The sequence below is a fragment of the Vulpes lagopus genome, chromosome 18 (genome assembly GCF_018345385.1).
Source record: "Vulpes lagopus strain Blue_001 chromosome 18, ASM1834538v1, whole genome shotgun sequence".
Classification (NCBI taxonomy): Eukaryota; Metazoa; Chordata; class Mammalia; order Carnivora; family Canidae; genus Vulpes; species Vulpes lagopus.
In genome coordinates this window covers 22,414,874-22,438,399 of record NC_054841.1, presented here as the reverse complement: position 1 = coordinate 22,438,399, position 23,526 = coordinate 22,414,874, and the positions used below count along the sequence as shown (strand labels likewise).

At 44.9% G+C, this 23,526-nt stretch overlaps 1 protein-coding gene and 1 long non-coding RNA gene across 6 annotated transcripts in view; one reads left to right on the top strand and one right to left on the bottom strand.

Moving 5' to 3' along the window:
* The window catches only part of TGIF2 (TGFB induced factor homeobox 2), a 14,700-nt gene extending 5,753 nt beyond the window's left edge, over nucleotides 1–8,947 (top strand). For all 4 annotated transcript variants that reach the window (XM_041732458.1, XM_041732457.1, XM_041732460.1 and 1 more), the window contains exon 3: nucleotides 6,194–8,947. In XM_041732458.1, coding sequence (XP_041588392.1) covers nucleotides 6,194–6,715 — 522 coding nt within the window. In that variant the 3' untranslated portion in view covers nucleotides 6,716–8,947. The remainder of the gene's footprint in view (nucleotides 1–6,193) is intronic.
* Nucleotides 3,033–23,419, bottom strand: LOC121477912. 2 transcript variants are annotated; one of them, XR_005984385.1, is made up of 4 exons: nucleotides 23,299–23,419; nucleotides 21,901–21,996; nucleotides 4,875–4,947; nucleotides 3,033–3,866 (listed from the first exon to the last, which is right to left on the bottom strand). It is a non-coding gene; the product is annotated as an uncharacterized LOC121477912 (long non-coding RNA). The 2 variants fall into 2 exon arrangements; XR_005984384.1 differs by lacking the exon at nucleotides 4,875–4,947 and having other exon boundaries at nucleotides 3,038–3,866; nucleotides 23,299–23,411.
* Between the last annotated feature and the right edge of the window lie 107 nt (nucleotides 23,420–23,526).

Genomic DNA, 23,526 nt, shown 5'->3' with positions numbered 1-23,526 from the left:
TCAGAACTCTTGTCACCTGAATTTATACTTGTTGGGCAGTGGTTATTGGGAGTCTGTCTGTGAGAATGGCTCTAGAGTTACAGAAACTGACTCAGATCCCATCTTCTCCACAAGAGGAAGCTTGGACATTGGCCAGGTCCACTGCCTCTCCCTGAGCCTCATGTTTCCTTATCTGAAAAAGGGAGATGATTGTAGTACTCTCATAGCATATAAAGAGGAAGGATGGAGAAGGATTCAAGGTTCACTGAAAAGTGAGCGCAGAGTGGGTGTCTTTCCTCATGTCATACCATCTCTCCTAGATCATAGATCTTGGACTGACGGTGGGTTCTAGCAGTGCCTAGCATCTCGGTGTACCACCAAGCATTCCCAAGTAGAATCGAGGTCCCAGAGAGGAACCAGACACACATCCCTACCCTCGAGGTGTCTAGTCTAGAATGGGAAAGCAGGGAAGACCTAGCCAGGTGTTTGCAGAAGGTGTTCACTGCTGGAACAGAAGACAGCAGAGACCCAGGCAAGGTTTCTAAGCCATCCTGGAGCCTCAGAAGGCCTTCCAGAAGAGGTGGACTTGAATTCACAGAGTGTTGAACAACACAGGCCGAAGGCTGGAGCCTGTGAACTAGGGTCACCTAGATGGGCTCTTTGCTGGCCTTCTGCTTCCACCCTTTACCTTCAGTCCATTCTCTCCTCTCTTTTTCATTGGCTTTATTAAGCGGTTCATGAATTGGACAACATCCCATCTAATTCTGCTCTCTTGGTCCTTTTTTTTTTTTTTAAGATTTTATTTATTTATTCATGAGAGACACAGAGGCAGAGACATAGGGAGAGGGAGAAGCAGGCTCCCTATGGGGAGCCCAATGTGGGACTCAGTCCTAGGACCCTGGGATCAGGACCTGAGCCAAAGGCAGATGCTCAGCCACTGAACCATCCAGGCATTCCTAGGTCCATTCTCTTGAAAACAAAAGTACAAATCTGATTGTGTCACACACTCCGTGGACCCCACTGTCCTCTGCATAGAGTCCAAACTCAGGAGCTCACCAGCCTCATCTCAGTTATTCCTGACCCTGAGACCCATGAACCTTTGGACCTCTGGTCCTCCGGGCCTTCTCCCTCGACATTTTCCTGACTTTTCTAAATCTGGCTGACTCCATTTAAGCATTTCCTCATGAGAGCATTCTTTTATTGGGTTTGAGGCCACTATTGTGTGTTCCTGGGGCACCTCACACCTGTGCTGTCAAACCACTTGTCACACTGCATTGAAATTGCTTTTTGTCAGGGACACTGTTTCTTACATCTGAGTAATGTACCAACTTCTTTTTAAGTTATTTTTTCATGGACCCGCCTCCCCCCAACATGTTGACTTAAAATATTTTTATTATCGTGTCACTTAGGCACATAAAAACATAAAACTTGGTTAAAAAAAAAAAAAACTTGTTTTTTGCTCTTATAAATTACAAAATAACCAGTTTTCCAAAGTAAATGTAAAACCAATGAGATTCCATCTAACTGTATCACTGTAAAATGGTGGATGGGGATGATGTTTTGCTGACAGCTGTGATATGTAGTATGACAGAGGCACTGAGTCTGGATTGCCAGAGGCCACTGTGCCCCTCCTCAAGGTCAGAATTTGAAACAGAGCTAAAACATTATTGTAAGAACTGGTGGACCTCTAAGATGATACATCCCTAATTCCACTTAGAGAAATGTTGGTCTGGAGCAAGAATTTGTTGCTGGAGAGTTCTAAGGAAGGGCCACCTAGATCCTGGCATGCCCTGGTGGGAGAGTTTCCAGTGTTGGCCACCCTGCTCTAGAGTCATGCTGAGAGTTCAGGAGTAGTGAGGACCATGTGGCCCTGGGTGGAAACTATACTGTGAATCCCACATGGCCTCCAACCATATATCTCTGCTTGGAGGTCTCACAGGCACCTATCTGTTACTATTGGTAACAGATAACTTCTCCAGGTTGTCTCCTTCCCTTTCTAAGGGGTGCCTCATGATTGCCCTTTCTCAACTCATTTGATCTGTCACCAATTCTATGCATTCACCCCTTAAATATTTCTAGAATGTAGCTTTCCTACCCTGGTCCAACCTATCATTGTCTTACCACTTGTTACTCCACTATATAAAACCCTTCAATGATTCCTGCCAACCTAATGACAATATTATCTGTCCCTGTCTGCACAGCCGGCCTCTCCCCTGCCCACCCTCCTATTCATGCCACACTAGTCAGTACTCCAGACCACTTTGTTCCCACCTCTGACCAGGGAGACCCTCAACCCTCAAAGGAACTGTGCGCTCCCACAGTACCAGGACTGGGTCAGCCTTTGGACAATGAACTATAACTGCTTTTTAGAAGACACTAAACTCCAAAGGCCAAAGCTTACTCACCACTGTATCCCAAATGTTTAGCACAATGCCTGGTACCTGGCAGGTGCTCAATAATTAACTGCTGAATTGATAGAAAATGAAGAAGTGTCGGAAATGTCAACAGGCAGGACCTCAAAAGTAAAGAAATGTAGTAGCTCATCAATGTGGAAAAATTGGCCTAAGTCCCTGGAGGCATCTCTTTTTCCTCTATTTAATTTTTAAAATTTCATTGTTTATTAAGAACATTTGCAGATATCCACAAAAGAGAATATTATAATACACTCCTGGAACCAATCACCTGGCTTTAACATGCATCAGCATTTTGCCAAGCTTGTTTTCCCTCTCCCTGGGGACCGCTCTTTTGATTGTCTTCTTTAACTGGCCCAAGAGCAATCTCATTAGCAAGTCAATGAGTCATTTAACTAACTGGTTTGCTGCTACTCGCCTGGGGCTAGGCAGTTGGGAGGGTAAGACCAAAAAAAAAAAAGTCATTTGTGAAGGGTTTTCACATATCCCCGTGACACCCTCTGAGTCCACTTTATTGCTGTGATTTCTGACTGTTCTAAGGGGCTGGCTGCCTGTTGGGGAGGGAAGGTAAGCGTGGCAGGGAGGGTTTGGGCCCCATTTTTTCATTCTCATACTGATTGGGGGTGTGCTCTATGCCAGGCCCAGAGCTGTGTGCTGAAAACACAGAGGTAGAACAGGCACTATCTCTGCCCCTGGGTAGTATCCTGTAGGGAGGGAAGACAATACTTAATGGACTAAGAATTCAATGTAATTAATTAATGTGGTGTCAGCTGAGTTCCCCATTCCTTCAAGTCCTTTAGGACTCCATTCAGATCAGTTTCCTGAGAAGCCTTTCCCAAAATGGGAGAGGGGATGGAGGTGGGCGGGTTAAACCATTGGTTCCTAAGTCTGGGCAGCAGAACTCAGGGAGCTGGTTTAAAAACACATTCCTGGGCATCTGGGTGGCTCAGTCTTTGGCTTAGGTCATGATCTCTGGGTCCTGAGGTCCTATGATTGAGCCCCATGTCAGGCTCTCTGCTCAGCAAGGAGCCTACTTCTCCCTCTGCCTGCTGCTCATCCTGCTTGTGCGCACTTGTGCTCGTGCTAATATATAAAATCTTTTTAAAAATAAAAAAATAAAATGCATATTCCTGACCGCCCCCCCCCCCCCCGATCCATAGAGCAGATGAGAGAGACCTTTTTTGTTGTTGTTAAGTTTTATTTATAAATAAGTAATCACACCCAATGTCAGGCTCAAACTCACAACCCTAAGATCAAGAGTTGCACGCTCCACCAAACTGACCCAGCTAGGTGCCTCCAAAAGATAGCTTTTTTTTTTTTTAAAGTCACCCTCAAGGTGATTCTTCTATAAACCGCTGCCTTTGAGAGCACCTGGGTGTGGCTGGTCACAGCACAAGTAGCAGGTATAGTGATGTTTGGGGAAAGGTCTTTCCATGCCTTCACTTCATTCCCTTCTTTTGCTTCTGTCTTTCAAAGCTGAAAAGACATTAAAATTAAAGCACATGTGTCGCCTTCTTCAAAGGCCTCCTCTGATCCTCCTGGCCTTCATCAGCTTCCTGGTGCCCCTCCCACTCCCGTTTGCCACGGCGATTCATTCCTCCCACGTTCATCTCAGCCACTGATAAAAAGTACTGGCAGGACAGCACCCTTTCACACACGGCTGTTTTGTGGTAGAGACAGGCTTTTAGGCACCCAGCCTGTGTTGTGCCATATCAATCACAGAATTCACCTTGGCATTCTCCCTACCACCTCCCCAAAGACCTTGAGTGGGGGCAGATCACATGCTCTTTTCCTGACTTGGGCATGGGTCGGGCAGCTGGAAGGGGCTACAGAAAATCCTGATAGCCTGTTATCACAGCTGGCATTGGTGTGCACTCAGGCCTCTGCCCTTGCCCAGCCCCACTCAGCTGCGCATTTCTAGCGGATGAGAAGACAAAACAGATAGTAGGCTGCCAAGTTTTCTGTGGGCCAGGGTGAGCATGTGGGAGAGTATATGTGTGGGGTGGTGTTTTTCTGCTCTTTTCTTCCCAGAATTCTAAGCCAAAATGGGAGGCGCAACTAGGGGCTAGGTGCCCACACAGCTGCTAGGCTCCTCTCCCTAAGCCTTTCTCAATGGAAACACTCATCTCTACTTCATTTGAGCTAGGTCACTGTGACCTAGCCATTTCCTCTGCATGCAGAGCTAAGGTGAGCAGGCACAGTATTCTCTGGTAGCACAGGTAGCTGATGAGGCAGCTGCAGGATGCAGGAATGAAGCATCTGAGTGAGCAGAAAAGGCTTTAGTATTTTCTCTTCACCTGGCAGTGGGGGTTGCCTGGAACAGAGCCCAGCCTTTGAACTGGTGACCTTGAGCAAGTTACTGAACCTCTCTGATTGGGGCCTCTGTTTATTCACCAATTCAAATAAAGTGATCATCACAATACCGGTCTCATAAGTTGTTGAAAATTAAATGAGTAATTAGATGGGAAATGTCCAGAACAGTACCTGGTATGTTTTGTGTTCAACTAGTATTTGCTTTTAGAATTAGGATCATGATTAATTCGATTATCCGTTCCACCTGTTTGGTAAGACAAAACAAAGCAAAAAAAAAAAAAAAAAAAGCACAGTAAGAACAGCAGTAGGGGCCTTAAAGCCAGGAGACCTGGGTTTGGATTCCAGCTCCACACTCAGAGCCTGTGTGACTTTGAGCACATTCTTTCATCTTTTAAGAGTTCAGTTCCCTCCTCTGTACTTTGGGGACACTGTTTACTACCTTTCAGGCTTGTATATAGATGAAACAATACAGGTGAGGTAGCTGGCGTGATACTTGGTATCAGAGATACTGAGTCCCTTTTCTTTTAAGCACCCAGCTATTCAGCACTACCTCTCTCTGGAGCTCCCCTGCAACTCTAGCCAGCATTCAGCTCAACCAGTATCTGCTGATGCCTGCTGTTGTGTATGTGTTCTGACTGGGAAGACCCTATAGATGAAAAGGAGTAAATGAGAACCCCAGGGTCAGCCTAGAATGGAGAGGAAGAGAAGCCACAAGAAGGCTCTGGCTCTGCCCTGACCAGGAGCTTTCCAGCTTGCTGAGCAAAGAGCCATGCCAACTCCAGGCACCAGTTCCTGTCACAGGTGGCTGTCCCTTTGGCTTAGTAGAGGCGGAAAGAGTCCACAGGAAGATGGTATCCAGGGCTTGCTCCTGTGATGGGCCAAGAGAGGTGAAAAACAGGGGTAGAAACTGATAACGGGATTCCTATGGAGAGCTGGGCCTTGAACCATTCAGCAAATGATAGAGGAACATTAGGAATTACCACAGCCCACACAGTTCCCAATATCCTGGCACCTAGGAGGTGAGGGGGAGAGGGTTCCTGTCTTTGCTGCCTACAGCAGCTAATGCATGCTCTGTATAAATATCTGTTAATAAACAGTGGGGAGACAGTGCCAGGAGGGGGACCTATAGTGTCCAATGGAGGCCAGCAGGCCACAGTTTGGGCCCTTTAGTGGTTTGCCATGGTGTTCTGGCCTAGTGGGATCAGCCCTGCCTGCTCAGCCAGTTCTACCCTGAGCCCACAAAGACTAGATTGGGTCTTCCTGTTACTACCCCCACCACTGCACCTTCCCTTCACAGGCTGAATCAGAGCTGTAATTTTCTATTCATTTGTAGGATTTCTTCTTTAACTCTCTCTTCCCAACATGAACCTGTGTGAAGGCTGGGATTATGTCTGTGTTGTTTCTGCTTTGTTTCTGGGGCCAGGAACATAGGTACTTCGTAGCTGGTTTTGACTGAGTGACCTGATCACAGCCTTTTATACGCATTCCAGATATGCAACTGGTTCATCAATGCCCGGCGGCGGCTTCTCCCAGACATGCTTCGGAAGGATGGCAAAGACCCCAATCAGTTCACCATCTCCCGCCGAGGGGGTAAGGCCTCAGATGTGGCCCTCCCCCGTGGTGGCAGCCCCTCGGTGCTGGCTGTGTCTGTACCAGCCCCCACCAATGTGCTCTCCTTATCCGTGTGCTCCATGCCACTCCACTCAGGCCAGGGGGAAAAGCCAGCAGCCCCTTTTCCACAAGGGGAGCTGGAGCCCCCTAAGTCCCTGGTGACCCCTGGCAACACACTCACCCTACTGACCAGGGCTGAAGCTGGAAGCCCCACAGGTGGACTCTTTAATACACCTCCGCCCACACCCCCGGAGCAGGACAAGGAGGACTTCAGTAGCTTCCAGCTGCTGGTGGAGGTGGCACTACAGAGGGCTGCTGAGATGGAGCTTCAGAAGCAGCAGGACCCATCGCCTCCCTTACTGCGCACTCCTATCCCCTTAGTCTCTGAAAACCCCAAGTAGGCATCTGCCAAAAGGGGTGCTCGAGGCTCGAGCCAGCTGTCCTGGGTTTCCGTTTTGGTTCCCTTTCATACAGAGGGTTTTCTTTGGGTCACTGCCAAACATCGGGGTCATCGCCTCTGTCCAGAGGTCCTCAGCGGGAAGACGCCAGTCAGTGTCACTGCACTGTGATGGGGACCTCTCTGCTAACTGCCATTTCTCCAGGCCTCAGTGATGAGATTGAGATTGGAGACAGGCATGGTGCTGCTGCTGCTTCTCCAGAGGATCCCCAGGACACCTTTGTTCCAGCCTGCTTTCTGAGGCTGGGCACAGGAAACCTGCCACATTCAGACCTATGCCCCAGAGCTGGGCCTCTTTTTGTTAAGCCAAGTATGGACATTCCAAGTTCCTAAGTGTGAACAAAAGAGAAGAGGAACCCAGCAGATGTAACAGAACTGACTCCAGTTCAATGTTTAGGTTTTCACTAAACTTTGTGTTTATTTTTCCCTTTTTTGCTGGGGTTTGCATTAATGGGAGTAGTTAGCCCAGGTGTGGGGAGTGAGAGTGTTGTGTAATGGGAGTCTGATGAACTGGGAATTATGCACCACTGCAACTAGTGAGTGTTTTACAAGGAAGGAGCATTTTTATTTTGGGGACCAGCTGAATATCTGCAAAATTCCAAATGGCTGTTTTATTGTTGGTTTGATTTACAAAAAGAAAGAAAAGAAAGAAAAAAAAAAACTTTTGGGGCTTTGGCTTTTCTGCATCAGGGACAGAAGGGAATAAAGCCTTCTAAAGAATAAAGAAGAGGGTCCAACACAATCTGACCAAACCTTCTAAGCGAAAAGCAGAGAAGGATGATAAAACCAGAGGTGGTTTTTGGCTTGGTTTGTTTGTTTTGTTTTTTTAATTCTTGTTTTTACTCTGTTTGGGGGCATGGGGGAAGTAAGCTAGACCAAGGCAATGGGTTTGGGTATTTTGTTTTGTTTTGTTTTCTCTTTAATGTTTTTCCTTCTTTATCCTTGAAAGCTTGGCCCTGCAGCCTGAGTTTTGAATTCCTTTAAGAACTTGGATTAGAGGGGCCAGAATATCAAAAGCTGCCAGTAGCTCCTACTTGGGAGAGAAGTGAGCCACCTACTGGTCAGGAAGCGCTTGTAGCTGACTCAGATGGGCAGTTTTTCCCAGGACAGTGGCAAGAAGCAGGGAACGTGCCTCCAGCTGCACAAGAGCCATCCTCTGTGGAGGCTGGGGCTGGAAATCGGTTATGAAGCCTGTCCACTGTGTCTTTGTGTTGCACCTTTCTTTAAATTGGAGTTGCGGAGGCCTCTGCCCTGAACTTCACAGTGAAACTGATAACCATTGGTCTTACTCTTCTCCCTCCTCCCCATTTTTTAATTTGCTGTCTCATTGCTGACAGCAATACACCCATCTTTATATATCCTAAGAAACACTAATCCTAGGTTACTATTAGCCAAAATATTTTTGTTCTAAATAACATTGTTACTGGGCCAAAAGACAGGTCAGGAGCCCCCAGCCTATAGTTTCCTGAAGTTGTCAAGTCAGGTACAAGGGGGAAATTCCTGGAAGTTGACTGACTTTTGGGTGGGCCTAGCCAGGAGAAAGGCAGCAACGTGTGTTCTCTCCTTTCTGGGATGATCCCTGAAGGCTTCAGGGAGGCTACCTGACTTCTCAGTGGCTTGACCTACCCACTGCTGTGGGAATGGGGATTAGCTATTTAAGGAGAGGGAGCTTTGCTCTTTGTGAGTGGGCAAGTTTCTTCGGCTCTCTCTTTTGCCACCCCACCCCATCCTTGCATGTCCCAGGGGGATCAGGGATCCTCACCCTCCTGAGGCCCAGCTGGGGAAGAAAGAACATAGCAGCTTCAAGATTACTTGAAGCTGTTTGCCCAGCCTGTTCCACCCCCACCCATGTCTGTGAGCCCAGGTCTGGTGTGACTGTTGGAAGATGCTTGTAGCAAGGGACCCTGGAAGTATACTGGGCTGGGGTGGGACTTCCTTTCCCGCAGTGCACTGAGCAGTAGAGGTGGTGAGGGGTGAGGAGCCATGCTGCTGAATTCTGGTTGGCATTCCCCCCTTGTGTAAGATGGGGAGGCTGGGGGTGGGGCAGCCTCCGCTTGGTTTGGTTGTACAATAAACCTGGAGGAGAAGCACAGTTATCCCATTGAATTATTTGAGCAAAAAACTACTGTAAATAACTTTTGTTTTTGTCTTTCGTCAAATAAAGTTGTTTTTGGTTTTTGTTTTGTTTTTATTTATTCATGAGAGACACAGAGAGCGAGAGAGAGGCAGAGACACAGGCAGAGGGAGAAGCAGGCTCCACGCAGGGAGCCCAGTGTGGGACTCGATACTGGGTCTCCAAGATCACGCCCTGGGCCGAGGGCAGGTGCCAAACCGCTGAGCCACCAGGTGTCCCTTGTTTTGTTTTTTAAAGCAGAAACAGATTGACCCACGGTGACCCTGGACCTCATCTGGAAGAGGGGCAATTGCTGAGTTATTACAGGGCCTCATCCTGCATCCTTATTTCCTTGGCCTCAACCCTGGTCCATATCCCTTTAATCACCGTGGGCAGGGGGCATGTACCTCCCAAGCTGTACCAGTCTTCCCTGGGATAAACAATCAAGCTTTGGGATTGCTGAGTGGTGAGGGAACTTGGAGAGTTAGCAACTTTATCCTCCCCCTCAACAGTGAGGAAACCGTAGGACTGTAGGATGAAGTATGAAGCCAGCACAGAAAGCAGCAGAGATGAAATGGATGCTTTAGTCATGTCTGAAACTGGTACCATCTCTAGACTTCCCCTATTACGTAAGCTAGTAAATTTCCCTTTTTTGCTTAAGCTAGCTGAGTTCCACTTATTTAGTAAGGAAATGACTGACTATACGTTTACAGCCCAAACAGTGCAAAATCACGGCCTGTAGTAGTAAACAGACCTGCTATGTGCCTGGGCCCCTGCAGTGTTCATTATTATTTTAATTTTTGTATATACACAAAAAAAAGGGGAAATGCCCTTCTTAAGCCGAGGGTTCATTAAATTACTTGGCCTGAACTATACAGCCAGTATTAAATGGAGCTGGGATATGAATTCAAGTCTGTCTTGCTTGAAGGTCACTCTGACATCTGCCTAGACCTTATCTGATCTAGTGATGGGCAGTTCACTGCCTCCTGGTGTTCAACTAACATGGCCTAAGCTGAGCATTAAAAATTTCTTCTGAACCAAACCAGCTTCTTCCTGATTCCAACAGACCTAGAAGGAGGACACTTAATCACTCTCCTTTAGAGATCTGGAGTCAGTCCCCACCCCCCTTCCTGTTCCCCAGATTAAAGAGCCCCAGTTTGAAAGTTTAGCCATTCATCGGATGTCCTGCTTTTCCACTTCCCTCTGGCAGTATCCCTCAAACTGGACACTTGGCCCTAGGTCTTGGAAGAATAGAAACAGGCTGGAAGGGTTCTCCAAAATAAGTTTTTTTTTTTTTTTTTTTTTTATTTTATTTATTTATGATAGGCACACAGGGAGAGAGAGAGAGAGGCATAGACACAGGCAGAGGGAGAAGCAGGCTCCATGCACCGGGAGCCCGACGTGGGATTCGATCCCGAGTCTCCAGGACCGCGCCCCGGGCCAAAGGCAGGCGCCAAACCGCTGCGCCACCCAGGGATCCCCAAAATAAGTTTTAATAATCATTTTAATCTGGAAAATTAATATTACCCTAAAAGGGGAAGCGATTTGGATGGTTTGACTGCCTTAGCAGAGATGGCTTCCTGCAAATACTTTTCAAAGAACTGAAACCAAAAGCATCTTCAACATCAAAACTCAAATTTGTGAGCCCTTTAATAAGCAAGCACTTTATTTTTTTTTAATTGTTTTTTTAGTAAGCAATTTAACGAAAGTTGACAGGGATAACATGACTAACACCTCTCTCCTCTGAAGCTAGAAATATCATCTAAAGACATCTAACTTTCCTGTAACAGTCCCATTTAGGAAACTGCATTTAAGTGCATTTCTGGGGGCACCTGGCTGACTCAGTAGAGCATGCAACTCTTGATCTTGGGGTCTGAATTTGAGCCCCACGTTGAGTGTAGAAATTACTTAAAAATCTTTAAAAAAAAAAAACCTCTAGGGTTGGACTCCCCTCTGGATTTAAAAAGTATACTTTAGGGGCGCCTGGCTGGCTCAGTCAGTGGAGCATCTGACTCTTGATCTCAGGGTCATGAGTTCCAGCCGATGATGGAGGTAAAGATTACTAAATCAATAACTAAGAAAATAAATAAAAATTACACTCTAGTTTAGAAACTGCTAATGGGAAAAAAATACCAAAAGGGAGGGACTTAGGCTGCCTTGGTAGGCTGTAACCTTGCTATGTTAGCCACTGGAGCTATAGAGAATAAGGCAACTCAGGGAGGGACATGTAAATAATAATCATCAATGCTCTCAATGTTCCTGGTTTCCAAAGCCCTTCTCCATAATCTAAGCCTGCATTCAAATTCTGGCTCTGTCACCTAACTAGCTGTTGTGATCATAGGCAAATCATTTAACCGTTCGAAACTTCAGTCTCCTCTTCAATACCAGGAAATGGTAATAATCAGCTCTTAGGAGAATGAAATAGGATAATCCACATGTTACTGTTATTATATATTGTTATTATCTGGCCTCTCAGCACAGGGCTAAGAGTAAAACAGAACTGTGAAAATGACTTGCCCCATACCACACAGCTGTTAAGTGGCAGAACTGAAAGGAGTTAGCCTTAATATGTATCAAAATTATCAGGAGGGCTTACAAAAATGCAAATTCCCAGACCTCACCTCCAGAGAGTCCAGGAATCTGCACTCTGTTTCCGCCACAGGAGATTCTCATACTATTGCTCCAGGGGCCTGATCATTTATAATCAGGACAGTGACTTATCCCAAGGAAGCTTCTAGGTTAAGACAGCACATTATCTTTCAAGTTTTAAGATGAGAGGAAGAAGGGTAGCACCAAGTGATTTACCCCTCCCTATGACAAATCAGTTGACTTCCCCTCAATTCGCAGGCCCCTATGGTGGTCTGAAGGTCAAGTGTAGCCTTCTTGAGATTGTCATTTTATTTTTTATTTTTTTGGTTTATTTTTTTTTTTAGAGACTGTCATTTTAATTACATAAATAATCCACATTTGCTGTAGAAAATTTTAAAATAAAGGTAAAAGGAGTTTGGTATAGTGGTTACGAGCCTGACCAACTTTTGGAGAAAAACATGTAAAACATTTAGCAAAATTGGCTCCTAGTAAGAACCCAGTAAGTACTAGTAAAATATTTATTGTAGGCAAAAAGAGGACCTGGATACAAACTAAGTCCTCTACTTCACAATGGGTGCTCTTTCCACAGCTTGTGGTTTTTTTCCCACAGGACTCCTCTGATTTCTGTGACTTCATCTGTGTCTGTCTAGGGCCCTCAATCTTACCCCTCAGAGCACACTTTCCTCTCCAAACCCTCAACAAGCAGCTGGCAGTGGTATAGAGGCATTCAGCTGAGAGGACATACTCAGCCCCAAGGCTGAGATCATGTGTTCAACTGGTGCTTAAAAAGTCCCAACCTCACAAAAGCAAAATTTGTCCTACTTCCAAATCTCTCTCCCACTTCCAAATCTGACTCTTCATCAAGTTCTTTTCCATCTTAGACCACCCAGGATGTTTATTTTAACCAGATGGATGCACTGGGATTCAGCCAGACTCCCCACTTCCTAAGATAAGGAAAGCCTTGGGTGAAAGCACAAAGGGATCAAGTCTCAGTCCTATAAATAGGGCTAGGCAAGGGCTCTCCATGCTAGCTCCCAGCTTGGCTTTGTCTGCTCCTAGAAAGCTAAGAGGAGGAACACAGATTGGGTTTCGGATAACTTGCTGTGTGATACTGACCTGGACTGGATCTAAGGACCCCTCTAAATATAACTTTCTGTGACCCTCTCCCTATGAAATCACAAACTTAATGAATCTCAGAGTTAAGAGCTTCACAATATAATAGGACATATAAAACTCTTCTTGCAAAAAATAAAGTTATCTGTTTGCCGGTGATATGATCACATATGTAGGAAACCCTAAAGACTCAACCAAAAGAAAACAGAAAATAATAAACAGATTCAGCAAAGTTGCAGGATACAAAATCACCAAAAATCAGTTTGTTTCAGGGTGCCTGGATGGCCCAGAGGTTAAGCGTCTGCCTTTGACTCAGTTTGTGATCCTGGGGTCTTGGGATCAAGTCCCACACCAGGCTCCCCAAAAGGAGCCTGCTTCTCCCTCTGCTTATGTCTCTGCCTTGCTCATGAATAAATAAATAAATCTTTTTTAAAAATCAGCTGTATTTCTATACACAAACAATGAACAATCCAAAAAGTTAATTTTTAAAAATTTCAATTTATAATAGCATCAAAAAGCATAAAATAGTTAAGAATTAACCAAAGAAGTGAGACTTAGGCATTTAAAACTATAAAACATTGCTGAATGAAATTAAGGAAGATAAGAATAAATGAAAAAATATCTCGAGTTCATGGATTGTAAGACTTACCTACAGATTTTTACTGCAATCTCCATCAAAATCCCACTGACTTCAGGATGCCTGGGTGGCTCAGCAGTTGAGTGAGCAATCTGGGATCAAGTCCCACATCAGCCTCCTTGCGAGCCTGCTTCTCCCTCTGCCTGTATCTGCCTCTCTCTCTCTGTGTCTCTCATGAATAAAGAAATAAAATCTTGGGCAGCCCCAGTGGCATAGCAGTTTAATGCTGCCTGCAGCGTGGGAACCCAGGATCGAGTCCCATGTCAGGCTCCCTGCATGGAGCCTGCTTCTCCCTCTCCCTGTGTCTCTGCCCCTCTGTGTGTGTGTGTGTGTGTGTGTGTGTCTCTCATGAATAAATAAATAAAATCTTAAAAACACAAAAAACAGGCTCCGTGCCCAACTTGGGTCATGAACTCAGGACCCCTAGATCAAGAGTCACATGTATGTTCTACCAGCTGAGCCAGCCAGGCACCTCTCCAGTGACTTTTTTTCCCCCAGAAACAGAACTCACTCTAAAATGTATATGGGGGACGCCTGGTGACTTAGGGGTTGAGTGTCTGCCTTCAGCTCAGGGCATGACAGGAATCCAGGATCAAGTCCCTCATCAGGCTCCCTGTGAGGAGCCTGGAACTCAGCCTCTCTGTCTGTGTCTCTCATAATAAATAAAATCTTTTTTTTTTTTTTTAAGATTTTATTTATCTATTCATGAGAGACACAGATTGAGAGAGAGAGAGAGAAAGAAGCAGACGGAGGAGCAGGCTCCACGCTGAGAGCCTGATGCAGAAGTCGATCCCGGGTCTCTAGGATCATGCCCTGGGCTGAAGGCAGGCGCTAAACCGCTGAGCCACCTGGGGATCCCCCAATAAGTAAAATCTTTAAAAATAAATGTGTATGGTATCTTAAGGAACCCCCAATAGCCAAAACAGTCTGGAAAAAGAACAAAGCTGGAAGACTCACACTTCCTGTCAAAACCCACTGCAAAGCTAAAGTAATCAAAACAGGGATGCCTGGGTGGCTCAGCGGTTAAAGCATCTGCCCCTGGCTCAGGGTGTGATCCTGGAGTCCCAGGATCAAGCCCCACATTGGGCTCCCTGCATGGAACCTGCTTCTCCCTCTGTCTCTCTATCTCTCTGTGTCTCTCATGAATGAATGAATGAATGAATGAATGAATGAATGAATAAATAAATAAATAAATAAATAAATAAATAAATAAATAAATAGAGATCCCTGGGTGGTGCAGCGGTTTAGCACCTGCCTTTGGCCCAGGGCGTGATCCTGGAGACCTGGGATCGAATCCCACGTCAGGCTCCCTGCATGGAGCCTGCTTCTCCCTCTGCCTGTGTCTCTGCCTCTCTCTCTGTGTGTGTGTGTGTGTGTGTGTGACTATCATGAATGAATAAATAAAATCTTAAAAAAATATATTTAAAAAAAATAATAAATAAATAAATAAACAAACAAGCAAACAAATAAATAATAAAATAATAAAAATAAAGTAATCATAACAATGTGGTATTGGCACAAAGACAGAAAAAACAGACCAAAGGAATAGAACTGACAGCCTTGCAATAAACCCTCATATATGTGGCCATATGATTTTTTTTTTTTAATTTTTTTTTGGCCATATGATTTTCAACAAAAGTGCTAAGATTATTTGGATGCAGAAAAGGCAGTCTTTTTTTTTTTTTTTTAAGATTTTACTCATTCAAAAAAAAAAAGATTTTACTCATTTATTCATGAAAGACACACAGAAAGGCAAAGACAGAGGCAGAGAGAGAAGCAGGCTTCCTATGGGGAGCCCAATGCAGGACTCAGTCCCAGGAACCCAGGATCACGCCCCAAGCCAAAGGCAGATGCTCAACCACTGAGCTACCCAGGCACCCCGGAAGGACAGTCTTTTTAACAAATGGTGCTGGGAAGACTGGATATCCACAGGTAAAAGAATGAAGATGGACCCTTATCTAAAACCATATAAAAAAAAATTAGCTCAATGGGATGCCTGTCTGGCTCAGTCATTAGGGTATATGACTCTTGATCTTGGGGTCCTAAGTTCACAGAGCTTACATTAAACAACAACAACAAAAAAGAGCATTTGGGTAGCTCAGTCAGTTAAGCATCTGCCTTGGGCTTAGGTCATGATACCAGGGTCTTCGATCTAGTCCCGCATCAGGCTTCTTGGTCAGCAGGGAGTCTGCTTCTCACTCTAGCTTTCCCACCTGCTCCTGATATCTTTCTCTCCCTCAAATAAATAAAATCTTTAAAAAATATAAAAATAAATAAATTAGGGATCCCTGGGTGGCACAGCGGTTTGGCGCCTGCCTTTGGCCCACGGCGCGATCCTGGAGACCCGGGATCGAATCCCACGTCGGGCTCCCGGTGCATGGAGCCTGCTTCTCCCTCTGCCTATGTCTCTCCCTCTCTCTCTCTCTCTCTGTGGGACTATCATAAATAAAATAAAATAAAATAATTAATTAATTAACTCAAAATGGATCAGAGATCTAAATATAAGAGCTAAACTAAAAAAACTCTTAGAAGAAATAAATCAGGGGAGAAGCTTGTTGGTGTTGATTTGGCAATGCCTTTTTTTTTTTTTTAAGTCTTTTTATTTTTTTTTTTTTTAGTAATCTCTACACCCAACATGGGGCTTAAACTCATGACCCTGAGATCAAGAGTCATATTCTCTAGGGTACCTAGGTGGCAATGTCGGTTCAGCATCTGATTCTTGGTTTTTTTTTAAGACTTTATTTATTGGGATCCTGGGTGGCTCAGGTTTGGCGCCTCCCGAGTCCCGGGATCGAGTCACGGAACAGGCTCCCTGCATGGAGCCTGTTTCTTCCTCTGCCTGTGTCTCTGCCCCTCTCTCTCTCTCTCTCTCTCTGTGTCTATCATGTCTTATCTTAAAAAAAGAGATTTTATTTATTTATTCATGAGAGACACAGCAAGAGAGAGAGGCAGAGACATAGGCTGAGGGAGAAAAGGCTCCCTGCAAGGAGCCCAATGTGGGAATCACACCCTGAGCCAAAGGCAGACACTCAACTGCTGAGCCACCCAGGCATCCCTGACTCTTGGTTTTGGCTCAGGTCCTGATCTCAGGGTGGTGAGATGGAGGCCCATGTTAGGCTCTGTGCTCAGTGCAGAGTCTGCTTAAGACTCTCTCTCCCTCTGCCCCTCCCTCTCCTCTAAAATAAATGAATGAATGAATAAATGAATGAATGAATGAATGAATAAATAAATAAATAAATAAATAAATAAATAAATAAATAAATAAATAAATCTATCTTTTTACAAAAGATTTTATTGAGACTCCTGATGGCTCAGTGGTTGAGTGTCTGCCTTTGGCTCAGGGTGTGATTCCCACATTGGGCTCCTTGCAGGGAGCTTGCCTTTGGCTCAGGTCCTGGCATTGAGTCCCACATCAGGCTCCCCACAGGGAGCCTGCTTATCCATCTACCTATGTCTCTGCCTATCTCTCATGAATAAATGAATAAAACCTCAAAAAATAAAAAAAGATTTTATTTATTTGAGAAAGACAGCACAGGGCAGCCCGGATGGCCCAGGGCCTGATCCTGGAGACCCAAGATGGAGCCCCACATCAGGCTCCCTGCACGGAGCCTGCTTCTCCCTCTGCCTGTCTCTCTCTCTCTCTCTCTCTCTCTCTCTCTCTGTCTCTCATGAATAAATAAATCTTTTTTTTTAAGATTTTATTTATTTATTCATGAGAGAGAGAGGGGCAGAGACACAGGCAGCCATTGAGCCAGCCAGGTACCTTCCAAATTAAAAACTTTTGCATATCAAAGGATACTACTATTGGGGCACCTGGGTAGCTCAGTCAGTTAAGTGTCAGCCTTTGGCTCAGGTCACAATCTCAGGATCCTGTGATCAAGACCCTCATCAAGGACTTCCTGCTCAGCAGGGAGTCTGCTTCTCCCTCTTCCTCTGCTACTCCCCCTACTTGTGCTCTCTCTCTCTCTCTCCAATAAATTTTAACAATAAATAAATAAATAAATAAATAAATAAATAAATAAATAAATAATTTTAAAAATCTGAAAAAAACAAAACCTCAGGGGCACCTGGGTGGCTCAGTTGGTTAAGTGTCTGCCTTTGGCTCAGGTCATGATCTCAGGGTCCTGGGATTGAGCTCCATGTCAGAGCCCCATGTCCAACTCCCTGCTGAGTAGGGAGTAGCTTCTTCCCTTCCCTCTGCCCCTCCTCCCCAACTCATGTGTACTCTTTCTTTCTCAAATAAATTTTAAAAATCTTAAAAAAAAAAAAAAAACAGAAAACCAGTATTGACAAGAATGTAGAGAAATTGGAACTCTTGCATACTGTTGGTTGAAATGCAAAATGGTACAGCCACTATAGAAAACAATATGGTTGTTCCTCAAAATATTAAAAAGAGGGGTGCCTGGGTGGCTCAGTCTGTTCAGCAACTACCTTCAGCTCGGGCCATGATCCCAAAATCCTGGGATTGAGCCCCACATCGCTGAGCCTTCCTGCTCAGCAAGGAGCCTGCTTCTCCCTCTCCTGCTCTCCTTGCTTGCACTCTCTCTCTTTCTCTCTCTCTCTCTGTGTCAAATAAATAAATAAATAAATTTTTTTAATTAAAAAGAGAATTATCACATAATCCAGCAATTCCACACTGGGTATATACCCCACAGAATTGAAAGTAGGGACATAAACAGATTTCTGTATACTCATGTTCATAGTAACATTATTCACAACAGCAAAAAGGTAGAAGCAGCCTAAGTGTTCCTCAATAGATGAGCAAGGGATGCCCAGGTGGCTCAGCAGTTGGGCGGCTGCCTTCGGCCCAGGGCGTGATCCTGGAGACCCAGGATCGAGTCTCGCGTCGGACTCCCTGCATAGAGCCTGCTTCTCCCTCTGCCTGTGTCTCTGCCTCTCTCTCTGTCTCTTAAGGATAAATAAATAAAATCTTTTAAAAAAATAGATGAACAAATAACAATAAGGTATATATTTTGAAACTGAATAAAGGAAAGCTTATTTAAAATGGAGGTGGGGGGCACCTGGGTGGCTCAGTCAAGTGGCCAACTCTTGATTTCAGCTCAAGTTATGATCTCAGGGTCATGGGATAGAGCCCCACATTGGGCTCTGAGCTCAGTGGAGAGTCTGAGATTCTTTTCCTCTCTCTATCCCTCTGCCTCTTCCCCCATGTATGCACTACTGCATGCTCTCCCTCTCTCTCAAATAAATAAATAAATCTTTTTTAAAAAATGGAGATGGAGGGCACCTCGCTGGCTCAATAGGTAGACGTGTGACTCTGATCTCAGGGTTGTGAGTTTGAGTCCCACACTGAGTGTAGCAGTTATTTTAAAAATAAAAAATAAATTTTAAAAAGTCATTTTAAAAAATGATATAATAAAATAAAATGGAGTTGGGAGGCCAGCAGGAGGAGCTCTCACAGTTATCAGTCTTCATCAATTGCAGACCTCAACAGAAAGAGACCTACTTTGTAGTCCCAAAAGAAAAAAGCCTATTCTTTACTATCTCAGCAGGAAGAAGAAAGATTTTCTCTTCTCCCAGCAACAGCCCAGTCAATGAGAGACTGTTACAACTATTATGGCCAATGAAAAGCCACTATACTTCAAACTCCTACCTTATTCCAGCTTGGACTGTTTGTTTAAAAGCCCCTCCCAACTCCCTTTCCTTTATAAAAGCAAGTTTTTCCTCCATCTGCCTTTGGGTCAGGTCATGATTCCAGAGTCCTGGGATGGAGCTCCAAGTAGTTGGGACTCCCAGCTTGGTGGGGAGCCTGCTTCTCCCTCTCCCCTCCTCTTCTCTCTTCCCCTCCATGTGTTCTTTCTCTCTCACTCAAATAAATAAATAAAATCTTTAAAAAAAAAAAAAGCAAGTTTTTTTCCTTTGTTCTCCAGACTTGCCTATCATTTTGCTGTAGTTTGCATGTCCCAAATTGCAGCACTCTGCTATTCCCAAATAAACTTATTTTTGCTGGTAAAATAAGTGAATTTTACTTTTAAGGTTAACAATATATACAATGAACACCTAATGAATATTTAACAAACTTATTATTCAGCCTTAAAAAAGGAAGAAAATTCTGACATAGGCTATCCCATGGATGAATCCTGCAGAGAGTATGCTAACTGAAATAATCCAATTAGAAAAAGACTAACATGATGTGATTCCACTCTTATGAGGTACTTAGTCAAATTTAGGGACAGAAAGTAAAATAGGTAGTTGTTGGGGGCTGAGATTGGAGAGTTAATAGTGTCAGGGCACAAAACTTTCAGTTTTGCAAGATGAAAGGGTTCTGAAAATGGATGGTGGTGGCAAAACAAAGTAAATGTACTTCCTTGTACCACCAAACTATACACTTAAAAATCATAGTTTTTAGGGAATCCCTGGATGGCTCAGTGGTTGAGCGTCTGCCTTTGGCTCAGGGCCTGATCCTGGAGACCCAGGATCAAGTCCCACGTCGGGCTTCCTGCATGGAGCCTGCTTCTCCCTCTGCCTGTGTCTCTGCCTCTCTCTCTGTGTGTGTCTCTCATGAATAAATGAATAAAATCTTAAAATTTTTTTTATTTATTTATGATAGTCACACAAACAGAGATAGAGGCAGAGACATAGGCAGAGGGAGAAGCAGGCTCCATGCACCGGGAGCCCGACGTGGGATTCGATCCCAGGTCTCCAGGATCGCGCCCTGGGCCAAAGGCAGGCGCCAAACTGCTGTGCCACCCAGGGATCCCGATGAATAAAATCTTTAAAAAAAAAATCATAAATTTTATAAGTATATTTTATAGCAAGTAAAAAAAATAAGTTTAAGAAAGAATTTACCATTTTATTCCAATTTTCTCCATCTTCAGTGCCCCCACCTATCTCCTGAGTGACTGTAACAGTCTTTTTTTTTTTTTTTTTTCTTTAAAAGTGAGCCCTTGGGCAGCCCCAGTGGCCCAGTGGTTTAGCGCCACCTTCAGCCCAGGGCATGATCCCGGAGTCCCATATCAGACTCCCTACATGGAGCCTGCTTCTCCCTCTGCCTGTGTCTCTGCCTCTTTCTCTCTCTGTGTCTCTCATGAATAAATAAATAAATAAACTTTAAAAATAAATAAATAAATAAAATAAAGTAAAATAAAATAAAAGTGAGCCCTTATGCACTGTTGGTAGGAATATAAATTGGTGCAGCCACTGTGGAAAACAATATGGAAGATCCTCAAGAAATTAAAAATAGAAATACCCCATGATCCAGCAATTCCACTTCTGGGAATATATAACACTAAGAAATAAGGAAATAAAAACACTAATTCAAAAAGATATCTGTAGCCCCATGTTCACAGCAGCATTATTTACAAAAACCAAGTAGATACAACTAGGTGTCCATCAACAAATGAGTGGATCAAGAAGTTGTGGTATACACATCATGGAAGATTATCCAGCCACCAAAAAATGAGGAAATCCTACTATTTGTGACAATATGTATGGACCTTGGAGGTTTATGCTGGGTGAAATAAGTCAGATGAAGAAAGACCAATACCTTATGGATCTCATTTACATGTGGAATCTTAAAAAACAAACTCAGAGAAAAAGAGATCAGACTTGTGGTTATCACAGGTGGATGGTTGGGGGGAGGAGAAAACAGAGAAAGCAGTTAAAAGATACAAACTTCCAGTTGAGGGCGGGCCTGGTGGCGCAGCGGTTTAGCACCCCCTGAAGCCCAGGGTGTGATCCTGGAGACCCAGGATTGAGTCCCATGTCAGGCTCCCTGCATAGAGCCTGCTTCTCCCTCTGCCTGTGTCTCTATGAATAAATAAATAAATAAATCTTTTTTTTTTTTAAATATTTTATTTGTTTATTCATGAGAGACACAGAGAGAGGCAGAGACACAGGCAGAGGGAGAAGCAGGCTCCATGCAGGGAGCCGAATGTGGGACTTGATCCCAGGACTCCAGGATCATGCCCCGGGCCCAAGACAGGAGCTAAACTGCTGAGGCACCCAGGGATCCCAATAAATAAATCTTTAAAACAAACTTCCAGTTGAGATAAATAAATGTAAGGATGTAAGGTACAACATGATGACTATAGCTAACAATGCTGTACAGATATACTGAAAATTTGTTAAAAGAATAAATCCTGGGCAGCCCCGGTGGCACAGCGGTTTAGCGCCGCCTACAGCCCAGGGCGTGATCCTGGAGACCCTGGATCGAGTCCTGAGTCGGGCTCTCTGCATGGAGCCTGCTTCTCCCTCTGCCTGTGTCTCTATGAATAAATAAATCAAATCTTTAAAAAAAATAATAAATCCTAAGAGTTCTCATCACAAAGAAAAATTTTTTTTCTTTTTTCATTATATCTATATGAGAGGATGGAGATTAGCTGAACCTATTATGGTGTTCATTTCACAACAGATGTAAATCAAACCATCAAGCGGTAGGCCTTAAACTTATACAGTGATGTATGTCAATTATTTTTCAAAAGAACTGGAAAAAACAAAAACAAATTCTTCAGTACGTCCCTCCCACTCCTTCCCAATTTGTGGTTTTGTTCCCTACCAGTAGCTGACATGGTTTCATCTCCTAGCATGCTCTCTTCTCTTCCTTTCCCTCTTCCCCTTAACTCCTACTCTTCCTTCGGAGCTCTGTCTTCCCTAACCCTCCAGATCAAACTCCCCATTACAAACCTTTACCGCCAGGTCCAGTGGACTGAAAACTTACCTTTTCTGTCTTTGATTTTGGGCTATGATTTCTTCCAACATTCTACGACAGAATGAATAATCAGTTTGTCTCCAGCACTGCATGTGCCCAGGGAATCTGTAAAAGAAGTTTTATACCAATGGCACACTTTCAAACTGGAATGAGCTAGTTAGGCTTTACCATAGTTTTGCATAAGGGAGGGAACATGGTTCAGAAAAAAGGCAAGGCTGAAAAAAATAAGATCCATGTGAAAGTCAGAGGACTAAAGGTGTGCACCCATGTTAGGTATATGGCCCTCCCCCTAGGTCCAGACAGAGTAGCGTCTGTTGCTATGTATGTTACCTTTGGGGTCCAACCTCACACAACTTATTGAAAGAGGATCTTGGAATTGAGTTGTGGTTGAAAGCACTAACTATAGAATTCTGAAGAAGCTCCCTAGGAGATTCTTTGCTCACCTAGGGGGAGAACTACAGGTCAATGTCGACAGGTATACAAAGGATTTTTTTTTTAAGATTTTATTTATTTATTTGACAGAGAGAGAAAGAGCACAAGCAGGGAGAGAGGCAGAGAGAGAGGAAGAAGCAGACCACCCCCATTCCCCTTGCTGAGCTGGGAGCCCTATGTGGGCTCAATCCCAAGACCCTTGGGATCATGACCCGAGCTGAAGGCAGACGCTTAACCCACTGGGCCACCCAGGTGCCCCTACAAAGGATGTTCTGACCTCACTGACATTCCTTAAGACTGAAAGCTTAAGGTTAAGAGTACAGCTTTTGGAGTCAGACACACCCAGGGTACTAGTTGAGTGATTCCAGACAAGTTAGTCTGCCTCTTTAAACCCACCACACAGAAGTGCCTTGGTCTCAATTTATTACCTAAGTACAATGCGCACGGCACCACCTGAAGGGCTTACTAAAATGCTGATTATGGGCCCCACTCCCAAAATTTCTGATTCGGCAGTTCTGCGATGGGGTCTGAGAACGCAACTCTGGCAGTCCAGACGCACACGTTGTGAGCCACCGTCCCAGCACACAGGGCGGGCCCGACAGATGAATCCTCACATATTCTAATAGCGAATACTTTCTGCGCTCCGCCGCCCGCCCGGCCCAGGAGTTCTCAGCCGCTTCCACGTTGCTATAGATCCTTAGAAAATCGTTTCCCCTCTCGATCTCAGGCTTGGACCTCACATTTGCCAAAAGAAGGTGCTGGCTCAAGATAAGACACTAAATTAATACAGAAAACAGTTTACATCCTGAGCAGAGTCCTAAGGAATTTTGCAGGGGTTAGGGGAGGAAAACAAGCAGGGGCTAAGTCCCGAGAGGCAGCCCAGGGCTCCCGGGCAGCCAGTTGGGGGGCTCGAAGAGACGCGGGGAGACAGGGCCGCGTTCCGCCCCACCGCTCTTGGGGACGCCCAACTCTAACCTCGGCTCCCCATTCAGATGTGGTTCTCCGATCTCCACAGCGCCTCCTCGCGCTCGCGTCACCATCCCCACCTAAATTGTCCCTTCCCTCGCACCCTACCGAGCGCCTGGGGGAAACTTGGCGTCACTTCCGTCACGCGTAGGGCGCATGCGCCGAGGTGCCGGCTGCACGGCTGCCGATTGGCTGCGTGGGTTCGTCGGCGGGAGGACGCGCGGCGCTACGTTGCTC